This window comes from Oncorhynchus keta, chromosome 29 (genome assembly GCF_023373465.1).
Source record: "Oncorhynchus keta strain PuntledgeMale-10-30-2019 chromosome 29, Oket_V2, whole genome shotgun sequence".
NCBI classification, from domain to species: Eukaryota; Metazoa; Chordata; class Actinopteri; order Salmoniformes; family Salmonidae; genus Oncorhynchus; species Oncorhynchus keta.
In genome coordinates, this window is record NC_068449.1 from 16,861,550 (window position 1) to 16,879,049 (window position 17,500).

Here is a 17,500-nt window from a genome sequence, read left to right on the forward strand (position 1 = left end):
ATCAAAGAGAGGGGATGAGGGTTCACTAGAATCAAAGAGAGGGGGTGAGGGATCACTAGAATCAGAGAGGGGATGAGGGATCACTAGAATCAAAGAGAGGGGATGAGGGTTCACTAGAATCAAAGAGAGGGGATGAGGGATCACTAGAATCAGAGAGGGGATGAGGGATCATTAGAATCAAAGAGAGGGGATGAGGGTTCACTAGAATCAAAGAGAGAGAGAGAGGGAATGAGGGATCACTAGAATCAAATAGAGAGAGAGGGAATGAGGGATCACTAGAATCAAAGAGAGGGGATGAGGGATCACTAGAATTAAAGAGAGAGAGAGGGGATGAGGGATCACTAGAATCAAAGAGAGAGAGGGGATGAGGGATCACTAGAAGTATTGTTCAGTGACTAGCAAAGCCCCCAGCCTTTCCTCCTCCTCCTCTCCTCCTCCTCTCCCTTCACAGCACACATCCCATTCTGCCAGGAATGCGGATGAGAGTAATGCCGTTTGCGTCTCCAAAGACGAAAAATGCGGGGTGCTCCGAATTGGTTTAGAGACATTGGGGCTGAGCAATGTGATTTCTGCTTGACTGTCACAAATGTAGCACAACAGGAAAATCAATTTGCCTTCTGTGCCTCCTGGCTCGAGGAGAATCCAAATGCCAGGCGAATCTAGATAATGTTGTATTCCATTTGAGAAATGGCAAGGAGAGAGAGAGAAAGAGAGAGAGACTGAGATGGAGGGAGAGAAACTGAGCTGCACTTCCTAACCTCTTGCCAAATGTATGACCATATTAGAGACACATACTGTGTTTCCCTCAGATTACACAGATCCACAAACAATTAGAAAACAAACCCAATATTGATAAACTCCCATATCTATTGGGTGAAATACCACAGTGTACCATCACAGCAGCAAGATTTGTGACCTCTTGCCACAAGAAAAGGGTTAACCACTGAAGAACAAACACCTTTGTAAATACAACCCAATTTACTTATTTTCCCTTTTGTACTTTAACTATTTGCACATCATTGCAACACTGTATATAGACATAATATGACATTTGAAATGTCTATTCCTTTGGAAGTGTTGTGAGTGTAATGTTTACTGTTCATTTTTATTGCTTATTTCACTTTTGTTTATTATCTACTTCACTTGCTTTGGCAATGTAGACATATGTCCCCATGCCAATAAAGCCCTTAAATTAAATTGAATTGAAATTGAATAGAGGTAGAGAGAGAGAGAGACAGGTCTGGAAAGGAGAGGGATGAATTAAGTGAGTTACGCTGAGGGAAACAGATGCTTTCTATGACTCCAAGATAAATACATGTCTGTTTGTAGGGTTGGGAGTTACCAGGGACCTCACGATACCATATTATCATTATACTTAGGTGCCGATGCGATATGTATTGCGATTCTCACTATTCTCACAATTCTATACGCATTGCGATTTGATGCTCCAAACATATTGCCCACTATATGTCTGTTGCAGAGAAACAAGAGAGAGCATGAGAAAAATAGTCATGGACACACAAGAGATAAAAACATGTTGGCTCACTATTAAAAAACAAGATGGAAAACAAGGTATAGGGTGAAAAATACTGGAGCTTTGGCACAGATATAGCTGACAAGCGCTAGCTAATGTTTTTTTTAAACAGATCGATACTTGGAGTCAAAGTATAGATATGATATCGTCACTAAAAATATTGCGAGATGCAACTGTAGAGATTTTTCTATCACTATCTGTCTGTCGGCCTGATCTTATAGGCTGCTGACACACCTCTCTGTATCTTCTATTACTGGGAGGCTGTTAGTGTGTGTGTCTGTGAAATTAATGTGTAGTGTTTGTGTGCATCTACAGTATAGTGTGAGTGCCGGTGTATGTGTGTGCGAGCATGTCTATTTGGTGTGCGCTGTATGTACACAGTCAGTCAATATGTGTGTGTGTGCCATCTGATAGTGAACGTGTGTGTGTGTGTGACAGTGTTTATAGTGTGTGTGTGAGTGTGTGTGACAGCCAGGTGAAAGGCTGACAATGTGGAATTGCTCTCCTCTGACCGTTGTCAGGGGTGACAGGTGTCCCGTGAGCACTTGGCCATGTGACGTGTGTCGCCTCGGTAACCGAGGCAGGCATGACAGCTACCTTCAGAAGGCAATAAACCACAGCCACGGTCACAGTACGGTGGTGTCACGGTCAGAACCTTAATGTGATGGTGGTGCTGGTGTAGACTTGACTAGTGACAATGCCACAGACTTGACCCTGTCCCTCTTTATGGAAGAGTGACAAATGGACCCAGAGACAAGGCCTAGGGACAGCCAGTGAGCCTCATACGGACAGAGGAAAAAATATAATGTTTGTATGTTTAGAAAGGAGACAGGTTGCAGGCAAGATAAATCACACAATTCTCATGACCTGCTGGTAAGTAAACAGTAATCAATCCTTCATATCATAGCAACATTAGTTCTCAGTGTATCTCTCTCATATGCCTGGTGTTGGTATTTCTCATTAGAAGTGATCGCATAAACTACAGCTGGTAAACCCTAGCAGCTGTTACCAGACTATGATCCTCTCTCTATGAGGATGTGTTCTGCATGATGGGAGAATATTTATAGATACTCTATTAATCACAGCCATCCCTCCGATGAGATCCGCCTCCTGTCTCACCATCTCACTCCGCATGATCTTGGCATTCGCGTCGGGAGCGTCTGTCCTGCTTTTTCATTAGTGTCAATCACTCCCGTACGCGCTCAGTCCGCCCGGAACAACCCGCTGGCCTCAGGAGCTCACTCAAGCATTTGTCCCGCCTCGTCACTGTGATTGACAGGTCTGCGAGCTGCTGACGTGCCCGTCAGGCCTTAATCAGGAAGAGCAGCGGAGGCTGTGGTTGGATGGGGAGGGCAGTCAGAGCCATGTCTCATAGCCGTGTGTCACTCTGGCCTGTCCAAGGCCTGTCCAACACACTCCCATTCATTACCTCACTGTTTATCTAAATGCTCATCCATTCCTCTAGGGAGGAACAGCCCTGAATCCTCACACAAACACATCTGCTATGGTCTTATTTTGGCTTCCTGTTCTGAAGAATACAGAGGCCAACAGCAGCCATCTGTATCTGTGCATCTAAAATGTTTTTCAAAATAAATGACAAATAATTTCCAATAGAAAGGAGACATCGAGGTTCTGAGTGGTGCAGTGGTCTAAGGCGCCACTACAGCCTGCACAGTCCGGGTTAGGGGAGGGTTTGGCTGGGGGAGGTTTTCTTTGGCTCGTCCTCCAGCGACTCCTTGTGGTGGGCTGGGTGCCTGCAAGTTGACTTCGGTCGTCAGTCAAATGGCGTTTCCTGGTGTGGCTGACTTCTGGGTTAAGCGGTGTGTTAAGAAGTTGTTGGCCAGGTGGGTCCTGCTTTGGAGAATGCATGTCTCAACCTTTACCTCTTCCGAGCCCATAGAGGAGTTGCAGCGATGAGACAAGGTTATAACTAGCACATCGATCATCTTGACTTGGCCACTGCTGTAGTTCTGACCATATTTTTCTCATCATTTACCTGAACACAACAGGGTGTCATTATACCTGTACAGGATACTTGAACAGACGAATCAGAGGAGTGTTGTAGAAAGAGAGTCAATCACCAGTATGAGGTTCTTTGATTATTTTGTGAAATGATTTGCCTTAGGAACCCTGTTGGCTTACCTGGTGCTGTGGTTGGGCCGCTGACAGGGGAGATGGGGCCAGAGCCGGAGCGTGATTGGTTGGAGCCCACAGGGGACCCAACAGGAGAGGACGATGGGCCGCTGCCTTGACCAGACAGATGGGGTGACGCGTGGGGTGAGAAGGGTGACTGGGCTGGGTTACTCTGCTCCCCCTGGCTACTGGTGGAGCCTGTAGCACTGATGGCTGAACTGTGACCAGCCTCTGTACCTGTAGGGAGGTCATCTATGGAGCCAGACAGGTCCTGGAACAGAGAAAGAGAGAGACAGGAGAGATGGTGAGCGAAGAATATCATAAGGGAAACATACTATCACAATAAAGCAAGAGAGTAGCCCTGGGTATGCTGTAGATTACAATATAGTAATACATAACCCACAAAGCCCAACAATACTCCACAATACTCTCACAATAGAGCACAGCACTATACTGAAACTATACTGAAAGCAGTATAGTGCCTTGCTGGTGTAGGTCCGACAGTCTGTTCTGTGTGATGTGTAATGGGCCAGTATTCAAGGCTGAGCTTATGTTACACACATACCCTGTGGGGAGAGAGAGGCGAGGGGGAGGTAGGAGGGAGGGGAGGACAGGGTGCTTTGACTGGTTAAGGGTATTCTGAACGTTTTCTAGGGAATCCCCTACGAATGCCGACAGACTGAATGATAGTCTTATAAAAGAGGAGATTGAAGGGAGAGGGATGTAGATAGTTCAGGTGTTGTGTGCGATGTCTGCATCTTAAACACACATCCCCACAGTTCTCCAGCTGCACTACGGGAGGCCACCCACCCACCACTGATGGGATATGTGGACCACAACCCAGGTGAGGCATCTATAATAAAAATGATTTGGTGGGGACTTATATTTGTCCTATTTCAGTGAATTGGAAATGTGTTTTTTGCATATCCCACTCTCCCTGAGACAAACTTGAAGAGTGGGGTCACAGCCAGGTCTGACATTATCAACAGTGAACCTGGAGCAATTAGGGTCAAGCGCCTTTATGAAGGGCACATCGGCAGATTGATCACCTTGTCAGCTCTGGGATGCGACCTAGCATCCTTTCAGTTACTGGTCCAATAATGTAACCTCTAGGCTACCTGCCACCCACCTGCTGTAACTAGCTATCTGTCTGTCTATCTGTCTGTCTATATGTCTGTCTTTCTGTCCACCCACCACCGTCAGTCAGGTTCCACAGAATCTGTCCCCAGCCACCTCCATGAACCTTTACCGAACCCTCTCTACAGCCACCAAAGACCTATCCTGTGTCTCCTAAAATGGCCATAGGGAAAATACTGGATCAAAGCTGAAGATGAAACCAGCTACTACTGTGGTTCTTTCACCAGTATATGTATTATTGTGATCTATTGTTTACTGAAGCACAACATGTGGAGTGTTATGGTATATTGTCCAGATGAATAAGAAGGTTCTGTGGTGATAAACAGTGATAAATGACTGTCTTGTTGTTCATATATCCTCTGTGGTGGCACAGGCTGTTGTTTTCGTCATGCCTCCGCGGCTGCCCACCCGCCTGCCCTACCACCCGCCCGCCTGGTCTGCCCGCCCTGCTCTGCCAGGCTGTCTCAGTCTGTCACATGGCATCATCTGTCCGTGCTCGATCAGCCCAGCACACACACAGGCCTCTCTCTCTCTCTGTTTCTCTCTACCACTTCCCTCTCTCTCTGTCAGCGGTGTCACTCGCTGTCCCAACCAATCAACTCTACTGAGCTAGATGATGTCATAGGCTGTCTCAACCAATCACCAGGGCTATTTTTCTGAGCAGGCAGTCACAGGTCACCTCAAGTGCGTGCCATTTGACACAGTGGGGTCCTGCAAAGAGGGAAACCATGGTGACGTATTTCTAAACAGGTGAATCTAGTGTGACATCTACCTGATTGTTCGCCTCAGAGCCAATTAAAAAAGGGAAAGCACTGTGAATAATTACATTACCCGCTAGTCGCCAGTTCTCCAATAACCGTTGGGCAGAAAAGCACATCATTACTTTGGAGGATTTGAGGATTGACCCGTTTTGATTAGACTCATGGTTGACGGCATCTAGACAGTGTTGTGACTGAGAGAACCCAGGGAATAAGATCAGGCTCTTCCACAGATCTAACAGTGAAGAATCCCAGCTGCTGCTCTCTACACAGTGATAATTCCAGCAGTAAACAGCCAGCCCAGCCAAATACCCAACAAGCTAGCTTGGGCCCTTTCCAAAGTGGCCCAAATCTAATTGGTTTGCCTCTGTGCTACAAATTGCTCTGTGCATTGAGTCTCCAAATAGCTGTCAACTACTCCCAGTTGGCATCTTGTATCACTTAATGTGCTTCTGAAGCATGTAATTGTCATAATAAGAAAAATATTGAGGTGATAATAACCACTTACGTTGAGATGGCCAGACCCCCAAGTAATGGCCTCCTATCTAGACGCTTCACACTACGTTTGAGAGGCAGTCATTCGTGACCCTTCACCTCAGGGGTGTTGGCGTCAGCCTCCCTCCCTCTCCCTCTCTCTCTGAGGCTGTCAGCCTGTCAGACTCAGACAGGCAGGGGCACAAAGGGGACAGCTGAGCCAACACACACAGTAGAAACACTCACAAACACACACAGTAGAAACACACACACACACATGCACACATAGGCACAGCATGCACACACACATACAATGACAGCCTACTCCAGCCAAACCCAGACAACTGTGCACTGCCCCATGGGACTCCCAATCACAGCCGGATGTGATACAGCCTGGATTCAAACCAGGTACTATAGTGACACTTCTTGCACTGAGATGCAGCGCCTTAGACCGCTGTGCCACTCGGGAGCCCTAATTAACGAGTGCTGCTGGGAAGGGAAGGGAACAGGCAGTGTTCCCCAGTCCAGGATTCTCTGGTCACGCTGTCTAGACAGGGAGGAGTCAGGCACCACACCACAGCTTCCTGTCTGTGGACCATGGGGAAAGAGAGCATTGACCCTCAAACTTTCTCACAGACATACTGCACGGCACACACTCAGGTGAACCAGCATGGCTGTATTGAGCAGGGAAGGCTTTCTTACAAGAGGCTGGGACTGTAGTTGCTGCTAGGGCTAGGTCAGAGGCCGTAGCTGGCTGGGTCTGGAGCCATGCAGGGCTGGTGTTGTCAGCACTGGTTGGTGGCTCTTGGGGCACTGCTGTCCAGCGTGTCACCTCGCTGTTGGAGGAACCAGCCACCCGCTGCCACTACAGCTTCCACCACCAGATCCCCCTGTCACCCTGCTGCAACCGCCCTGCCACCAGGCCAGACAGGCTAGCTGACTCAGCCTAGTCACAGTGGCACAGCAGTGGGGATGACAGAGAGGCTGGTGGGTAGGACGGTGAGGAATGGTGGAGGGTGTGTGTGTGGGTGGGGAGAGTTCTCTCTCATTATCTCTCTCTTTCTCTTTCTCTCTCTCTCTCTCTCTCTCTGTTTCCAGTTATTAAGATATCCTCACACAGGGCATGAACAGGTTAAAAGATGGTATTCAAAGTGTCTGCAGTGACATACAAGGGGAAACTCTAATGGAGGGGAAAAGTTACATTTAAAATCCAAAGATCCAAATGTTAATCGCCCATGTTGCTATCAAAGGCTCAACTGCTGTACCCACTGGTATTCCTCTCTTTATTCCTCTCTTTGCTCAGAGTAAATAGAATGATGACAGCTGTAATTAGGTCTAATAGATGTCTGTTGTGAGCCCTCTGGGGACTCTCTCACTCTCTCACGGACCCACTGTTCTCGTTACTGCCTTCGGACTGCTGTGCTGCTGCTCCCTCTCTCTTAGAAAAAAAGGTCCTATCTAGGACCTAAAAGGGTTCTTCGGCTGTTCCCATAGGAGAACCCTTTGAAGAACCCTTTTTGGCTGCAGGTAGAACGCTTTTGGTTCCAGGTCTAACTCTTTCCACAGAGGAAATCAAAGGGTTCTACCTGGAACCAAAAAGGGTTCTCCTATGGGGATAGTTGAATAACCCTTTTAGAATACTTTTTTCTAAGAATGTAGCAGTGGAAATGCTATTACACTGAAGATATTTTTCTTCCCCAAAACGCTGAAGTGAGTAAATTAAATGTCATGCAAATTATGAAATGAAATGCCATGCATATTATGAATTAAAATGGCATGCAAATTATGAAATGAAATGCCATGCAAATTATGAAATGCCATGCAAATTATGAAATGAAATGCCATGCAAATTATTTTCTGAATGGTTGTGTGTCAGGGAGGGAGTGGGGGAGTGGAGTGTAATGGGATGCCCCATGTAGAGAGCTCACTGTTATACCGTTCACAAGGTGCGACTAGATACCATGTACAGACAGAGAGGAACTCACAAAACGCTAACACTCCCAGCTACAGAGTACAGAGCTGGCATAGACTCAGAAAGGCAGAGGAGAGAGATGTGTTCATGTGTTTGCAGGAGATAAAAACAAACTGAACAAGTGAGAGAGAAAGATTATAATCCTAATGATGAGGATGATGATGCTGATGGTGTTGATTGTGGTGATAACAGTAGTGATGATGATAATTATGATGATGATGCTGATGGTGTTGATTGTGGTGATAACAGTAATGATGATGATAATTATGATGATGATGCTGATGGTGTTGATTGTGGTGATAACAGTAATGATGATGATAATTATGATGATGATGCTGATGGTGTTGATTGTGGTGATAACAGTAATGATGATGATGATTATGATGATGATGCTGATGGTGTTGATTGTGGTGATAACAGTAATGATGATGATAATTATGATGATGATGCTGATGGTGTTGATTGTGGTGATAACAGTAATGATGATGATAATTATGATGATGATGCTGATGGTGTTGATTGTGGTGATAACAGTAATGATGATGATGATTATGATGATGATGCTGATGGTGTTGATTGTGGTGATAACAGTAATGATGATGATAATTATGATGATGATGCTGATGGTGTTGATTGTGGTGATAACAGTAATGATGATGATAATTATGATGATGATGCTGATGGTGTTGGTTGTGGTGATAACAGTAATGATGATGATGATTATGATGATGATGCTGATGGTGTTGATTGTGGTGATAACAGTAATGATGATGATAATTATGATGATGATGCTGATGGTGTTGATTGTGGTGATAACAGTAATGATGATGATAATTATGATGATGATGCTGATGGTGTTGGTTGTGGTGATAACAGTAATGATGATGATGATGCTGATGGTGTTGGTTGTGGGGATGACAGTGATGATGATGATTATGATGATGATGATGCTGGTGGTGTTGGTTATAGTGATGCAAGTGATGCTGATAGTTGTGGTGATGACAGTGATGATGATGAAAATGATTATAATGATGCTGTTAGTGTTGGTTATAGTCATGCAAGTGATGCTGATAGTTGTGGTGATGACAGTGATGATGATGATAATGATGATGATGATGCTGGTGGTGTTGGTTATAGTGATGCAAGTGATGCTGATAGTTGTGGTGATGACAGTGATGATGATGATGGTGTTGGTTGTGGTGATGACAGTGATGATGATGATGATGATGATGATGATGATTATAATGATGCTGGTGGTGTTGGTTATAGTGATGCAAGTGATGCCGATTGTTGTGGTGATGACAGTGAAGATGATGATGATGATGATGATGATGATGATGATGATGATGATGATTATGATGATTATGATGATTATGATGATGCTGTTGGTTGTGGAGATGACAGTAATGATGATTATGATGGTGTTGGTTGTGATGATGATGGTTGTGGTGATGACAGTGATGATGATTATGATGGTGTTGGTTGTGATGATGACAGTGATGATGATTATGATGATGCTGATGTTGTTGGTTGTGGTGATGATGATGATGATGATGCTGTTGGTTGTGGTGATGACAGTAATGATGATAATGATGGTATTGGTTGTGATGATAACAGTGATGATGATGATGAGTATGATGATGATGCTGATGCTGTTGGTTGTGGAGATGACAGTGACGATGATGATGATGATGATGACGATGATGATGATGATGATGATGATGATGATGATGATGATGATGATGATGATGATGTGTTAGTTGTGGTGGTGGTTGGGGTGGAAATGATGGTGATGATGATGATGATGATGAATCATTTGAATGATCTGAGGAGAGTTTTCTGCTATGCCACAGGCTCCAAAACCATCTGGCCATGCTGCTGTCCGACCGAGCTCTCTGATCAGGAGAAGTCATTATGGGCCATACAAAAGTCATATCAGTCTCCTGACTCCTGATAAATGTCCCAGTGCCTGTTGTCCTTTGTGTCACAGGTGGCACTGTTGGGAAGTCAGGTTCCATCTCAGATCTCCATGGCTGGCTGGGTGCCATGATGACATCCCAAGCAACCCAGGAGCTTGCTGCACTCAGTGCCAAGTCCTCTTCTGTCATAGTGGAACATCTCTGAAAGGATGCTACAGGAGCCTCTCTGGGCCTGCCTGTCTGTGCAATAACACCAACCATTAAACCAAGACATCCAAGAACAGACCGTGTCGTCAGGAAAAAACTCCTGTCCCAGGCTATATCACCAGATCAGGCAACATATGTGGAACTAGGATATGAGGGAAATGCTGTGTTCTACAGACAGGACTATAGGACCCAATCTGAGGGACGCTAAGCAAGTAGTTTCTCTCTTTTCTTTGTCTCAAAAAAAGCAGAGCGAGAACAAACTGTTCCGGGCCTCTATAGTTGCAGGAGAGACACAGTGTCAGAAAGCAATATGTGCTGTTCTATTTCGCTACAATGGCTGCACAAAGCACAGGCAATCTCATGATAATACTCACGCAGCATAATAACAAAAACAACTGTCTAGACTTTCAACACCAAAACACAGACAAAATATACTTCCTCTTCAGACACACTAGTAGTTAACATAATGTCTCTAGAGTTCTCTCACTTCTATAGACATACAGCCCCCCAAAGCCAATGTCTGCTTCTTGGACTGTCCATGTCTGTCTGCAACCAAGTCTGGTCTGCTGGGTGCATACACACACGTCCTGAGTGTATCTACAGTCCTCAGGCTAATAAGGCAGCCAGACAACCTACCACCACGCACATGTTGCCAGTCTGCTGTGTGTGAGAGCACTAATGCTAAAACTAGCCCATTAGTGTTATTTGTCGTTGGGGTGATATGCAGCTTGCGGAGTGATAACTCTCCCTCTCTAAGCCCTCAGTAATGTGGAGATAGGAAGAGAGTCTGTTTGGAGGACCCGTTTGAAGCCCTATTACTCCTAAGCCTGTAAAGACGCCCAAATCTGGTGGCGCTTGTCTCCAAACCAGGGGATTAGTGTTGGGTTTCACTGTGATTCCCCCTGATAATACGACAGAGCTTGATAGAGCCGGGCCGAGCAGAACGAGCGCTTAACGCACACCGGCCCTATTCACTTAACGCACTGCCTCATTGTCTCTCTGAACAATGACGACGATAAAGTACCCCAGCCCTCCACAGCTCAACCTTTAATCTCTAGATACATGTTCAGGATAGTCCCTTTGTACCGTATATTGAGGCTGAAGTTGCCAACCCACAAACCTTGCCGTCTAATATTTATTATTCCACTAAATAGTTTTTATTTAAATATACCAGTCTTCCATTTAAAAGAGGGGGCCTTGATGAGAGTCGACAAGCCAGGCAGGCCGTTAATATTTGAGCTGTTGAAATATTGTTTTTTCATTCACCACAAAAGGCTCTAACTGGTTTAATGCATAAGCAGACCACTCCCCACCACCCCTCCTCCTCTCCACTCACCCCAGAGACACACTCACCCCCCACCCCTCCTCCTCTCCACTCACCCCAGAGACATACTCACCCCCACCCCTCCTCCTCTCCACTCACCCCAGAGACACACTCACCCCCCACCCCTCCTCCTCTCCACTCACCCCAGAGACACACTCACCCCCCACCCCTCCTCCTCTCCACTCACCCCAGAGACACACTCACCCCCCACCCCTCCTCCTCTCCACTCACCCCAGAGACATACTCACCCCCCAACCCTCCTCCTCTCCACTCACCCCAGAGACATACTCAACCCCACCCCTCCTCCTCTCCACTCACCCCAGAGACACACTCACCCCCCACCCCTCCTCCTCTCCACTCACCCCAGAGACATACTCCACCCCCCCCCCTCCTCCTCTCCACTCACCCCAGAGACATTCTCACCCCCCACCCCTCCTCCTCTCCACTCACCCCAGAGACACACTCACCCCCCACCCCTCCTCCTCTCCACTCACCCCAGAGACACACTCACCCCCCACCCCTCCTCCTCTCCACTCACCCCAGAGACATACTCACCCCCCACCCCTCCTCCTCTCCACTCACCCCAGAGACATACTCACCCCCCACCCCTCCTCCTCTCCACTCACCCCAGAGACACTCACCCCCCACCCCTCCTCCTCTCCACTCACCCAGAGAGAGAGAGACAGAGAAGGAACTTAAAGCGAAGGGAGGAATAGAAAATAAATAAATAAAACAGCCAAATTCCTAATTTCTAATTCAACTGCTCATTCAGCTTAACCTCTCTCTCTCCTCTGCAATTAAAGCACCTGCCACATCCTTCACGGCGTGCTGCTGCCTCCCACCCTCCATGCCCGCCCGCCCGCTCGCCCGCCGCACAGAGCAGCCACACGGCTAAATAATGCAGTGCATCCTGCGCCACGCATCCTTTATCATCCCAAATGACAGCCATTTGCATATCTCCCCAGTCAATTAGAGCGGAATAATCAGTCCATAATTGGGGGAGAGAGCCGGTAATCACCCAACCCTGGCACACCGTCAGGACAAACGGGGGGAGGGGGAAGAAGAGGAGCTGAGGTAGGAGAGGTGGGGGGACAGCCTTCACACTTCAACCTAGTGTTCTATCCTACTATGCTACCGTCCAGAGTTTTCCTCTCTCACATAACCTCATACTGTCTCGTTTGTTTTTCAAACTCTCTTACTTGAACTCCCTACCCACCAACTATGATGTGTTCTGTATCGTTATTACAGTACTAGGAACAGACATTCTCCAGATACATGAACGTTAGAGTACACAGGTATCTCTCCTGAGTGAGAGAGAAAGAGACTGTGGAGGCCTGCAATTGTTTTTCTGAGGTCTTGATTTCTTTTGATTTCCCCATGATGTCAAGCAAAGAGGCACTGAGTTTGAAGGTAGGCCTTGAAATATATCCACAGTTACACCTCCAATTGACTCAAATTATGTAAATTAGCCTAAAAGAAGCTTCTAATGCCATGACGTCATTTTCTGGAATTTTCCAAGCTGTTTAAAGGCACAGTCAACTTAGTGTATGTAAACTTCTGACCCACTGGAATTGCGATACAGTGAATTATATGTGAAATAATCTGTCTGTAAACAATTGTTGAAAAAATTACTTGTGTCATGCACAAAGTAGATGTCCTAACCGACTTGCCAAAACTATAGTTTGTCAACGAGAAATATGTGGAGTGGAAAAACTAGTTTTAATGACTCCAACTAAAGTGTATGTAAACTTCCGACTTCAACTGTATATACAGTGCATTCGAAAAGTATTCAGACCCCTTGACTTTAACATTTTATTACTTTACAGCCTTATTCTTTTTCCCTCATCAATCTACATATAATACCCCAAAATGACAAAGCAAAAACTATTTTGTAGAAATTGTTGTAAATGTATTAAAAAGAAAACTGAAATATGCCATTTATATCAGTATTCACACCCATTACTGAGTATTTGGGGAGTTTCTCCCATTCCTCTCTGCAGATCCTCTCAAGCTCTGTCAGGTTGGACGGGGAGCGTTGTTGCACAGGTATTTTCAGGTTTCTCCAGAGATGTTCGATCGGTTCAAGTCCGGGCTGTGGCTAGGCCACTGAAGGACATTCAGAGACTTGTCCCGAAGCTACTCCTGCATTGTCTTGGCTGTGTGCTTAGGGTTATTAACCTGTTGGAGGTGAACCTTCGCCCCAGTCTAAGGTCCTGAGCGCTTTGGAGCAGGTTTTCATTAAGGATCTCTCTGTACTTTGCTCCGTTCATCTTTGTCTCGATCCTGACTAGTCTCCCAGTACCCGCTGCTGAAAATCATCCCCACAGCATGATGCTGCCACCACCATGCTTCACCGTAGGGATGGTGCCAGGTTTCCTCCAGACGTGGCGCTTGGCATTCAGACCAAAGAGTTCAATCTTGGTTTCATCAGACCAGAGAATCTTGTTTTTTTACTGAGGAGTGGCTTCCAATCAAGACTTTCTACCATAAAGATCTGATTGGTGGAGTGCTGCAGAGATGGTTGTTCTTCTGGAAGGTTCTCCCATCTCCACAGAGGAACTCTAGATCTCTGTTAGATGGAACATTGTGTTCTTGGTCACCTCCCTGACCAAGGCCCTTCTCCCCCCGATTGATCAGTTTGGATGGGCGGCCAGCTCTTGAGTCTTGGTGGTTCCAAACTTCTTACATTTTAGAATGATGGAGGCCACTGTGTTCTTGGGGACCTTCAATGCTGCAGAGATGTTTTGGTACCATTCCCAAGATCTGTGCCTCGACGCAATCCTGTCTCAGAGCTCTACGGACAATTCCTTCGACTCATGGCTTGTTTTTTGATCTGATATACACTGTCAACTGTGGGACCTTATATAGACAGGTGTGTGCCTTTCCAAAACATGTCCAATCAACTGAATTTACCACAGGTGGACTCCAATCAAGGTGGACTCCAATAAACATCTCAAGGATGATCAATGGAATCAGGATGCACCTGTGCTCAATTTCGAGTCTCATTAGGTCTGAAAACTTAATAAATTATCAAACATGTCAAAAAATGTTTTTTTGTTTTGTCCTTATGGGGTATTGTGTGTAGATTGCTGAGGAAAAACAAATATTTAATCCATTTTGGATAAGGCTGTAAAGTAAATTAACATAGAAAAAGTCAAATTTTCTGAATGCTTTCTGAAGGCACTGTATATACAGTACTAGTCAAAATTTGGACATACCTACACATTCAAGGGTTTTTCTTTATATTTTACTATTTTCTAAATTGTAGAATAATAGTGAAGACATCAAAACTATGAAATAACACATATGGAATCATGTAGTAACCAAAAAAGTGTTAAACAAATCAACATATATTTTATATTTGAGATTCTTCAAAGTAGCCACCATTTGCCTTGATGACAGCTTTGCACACTCTTGGCATTATCACAACCAGCTTCACCTGGAATGTTTTTCCAACAATCTTAAAGGAGTTCCCACATGTGCTTAGCACTTGTTGGCTGCTGTTCCTTCACTCTGCGGTCCAACTCATCCCAAACCATCTCAATTGGGTTGAGGTCAGGTGATTGTGGAGGTCAGGTCATCTGATGCAGCACTCCATCACTCTCCTTCTTGGTCAACTAGCCCTTACATAGCCTGGAGGTGTGTTTTGGGTCATTATCCTGGTGAATCTCAAACCAGATAGGATGGCGTATCACTGCAGAATGCTGTGGTAGCCATGTGGGTTCAGTGTGCCTTGAATTCTAAATAAATCACAGACAGTGTCACCAGCAAAGCACTCCCACACCATCACACCTTCACGGTGTGAACCACACATGAGGAGATCATCCGTTCACCTACTCTGTGTCTCACAAAGACACTGCTGTTGGAGCAAAAATATCAAATTTGAACTCATCAGACCAAAGGACAGATTTCCACCGGTCTAATGTCCATTGCTCGTGTTTCTTGGCCCAAACAAGTCTCTTCTTCTTATTGGTTTCTTTTAGTAGTTATTTATTTGCAGCAATTTGACCAAAGGCCTGATTCACCCAGTCTCCTCTGAATAGTTGTTGTTGAGATGTGTATGTTACTTGAACTCTGTGAAGCATTTATTTGGGCTGCAATTTCTGATGCTGTTAACTGTAATGAACTTATCCTCTGCAGCAGAGGTAACTATGGGTCTTCCTTTTCTGTTGCGGTCTTCATGAGAGCCAGTTTCATCATAGCGCTTGATGGTTTTTGTGACTGCGCTTGAAGAAACTTTCAAAGTCCTTGAAATTTTGCGTACTGACTGATGTTCATGTCTTAAAGTAATGATTGACTGTCATTTCTCTTTGCTTATTTGAGCTGTTCTTGCCATGATATGGACTTGGTCTTTTACCAAATAGGTCTATCTTCTGTATACCAGGTCTATCTTCTGTATACCACACCTACCTTGTCACAACACAACTGATTGGCTCAAATGCATTAGGGAAAGAAATTCCAAATTAACTTAACAAGGCACACCTGTTAATTGAAATGCATTCCAGATGACTACCTCATAAAGCTGGTTGAGAGAATGCCAAGCGTGTGCAAAGCTGTCATCAAGGCAAAGGGTGGCTACATTGAAGAATCTCAAATATACAATATATTTGATTTGTTTAACACTTATTTGGTTACGACATGATTCCGTATGTGTTATTTCATAGTTTTGATAGCTTCAATATTATTCTACAATGTAGACAATAGTAAAAATGAAGAATGAGTAGGTGTGTCCAAACTTTTGACTGATACCGTATAAATAGAGAGAGAGATGTGGTGCCAGTTACTAGCCCACACACAATACCCTGTCATTTCAAAGTGGAATTATGTTTTTAGACATTTTTACAAATGAATTAAAATGAAAAAGGATGAAATGTCTTGACTCAATAACTATTCAACCCCTTTGCAAGCCGAAATAAGTTCAGGATTAAAAACGTTTTTAACCTCTTGAATCTAGGGGGCACTATTTTTATGTTTGTAAAAATAATGTTCCCAAAGTAAACGGCCTATTTCTCAGGACCAGATGCTAGAATATGCATAGAATTGACAGATTAGGAAGGAAAACCCTCTAAAGTTTCCAAAACTGTCACAATATTGTCTGTGAGTATAACGTAACTGATATTGCAGGCGAAACCCTGAGGAAAATCCAATCAGGAAGTACCTTTTATTTTGAAACCCTTCTGTCCCTATGCATGCCTATCCTCCATTTAAAGCGATATCAAGCAGATTTTGAAAAATGAGCGTGAAAGATCACATTGCGTAAGTGGATAGGTGAGGGCTCTCAGAGTGAGTTTTTGCGCTACAGAGTACAGCCGTCATTGTTCCTCCCGCTGTCATTGAAAAACCTACAACCTCGGTTGATATATTATCGAATATATATTTTAAAAACTACCTGAGGAAGGATTATAAAAAACGTTTGACATGTGTCTGTGGACATTATGAAGACTATTTGGAATTTCTGTCTGCGTTGTCGTGATCGCTCTTTCCTGTGGATTTCTGAACATAACGCGACAAACAAACGTCGGTATTTTGGGTATAAAAATAATCTTTATGGAACAAAAGGAACATTTGTTGTGTAACTGGGAGTCTCGTGAGTGAAAACATCTGAAGATCATCTAAGGTAAACGATTAATTTGATTCCGTTCTGATTTTCGTGACCAAGCTTCCTGATGCTAAGTGTACATAATGCTATGCTAGGCTATCGATAAACTTACGTTAAACTTACGCTTGGATTGCTTTCGCTGTAAAGCATAATTTCAAAATCTGAGACGACAGGTGGATTAACAAAAGGCTAAGCTGTGTTTTACAATATTGCACTTGTGATTTCATGAATATGAATATTTTTTAGTAATATTATTTGACTGTTGCGCTATGCTATTCAGCGGTTGCTGACGAAAATGATCCTCCGACAGGGATGGGTAGCGTCAAGAAGTTAACAAGTCACATGGTTGCATGGACTATGTGTGCAATAATCATGTTTAAGATGATTTTTGAATGACTACCTCATCTCTGCACCTCACACATACAATTATCTGTAAGGTCCAT

At 44.7% G+C, this 17,500-nt stretch overlaps 1 protein-coding gene across 1 annotated transcript in view; it reads right to left on the minus strand.

The window, feature by feature from the left end:
- Positions 1-17,500, minus strand: part of LOC118362155 (AT-rich interactive domain-containing protein 1B-like) — a 329,171-nt gene that overhangs the window by 105,377 nt on the left and 206,294 nt on the right. The window contains 1 exon segment of the mRNA XM_052485389.1: positions 3,677-3,938. Within this exon segment, the coding sequence (XP_052341349.1) occupies positions 3,677-3,938 (262 nt within the window).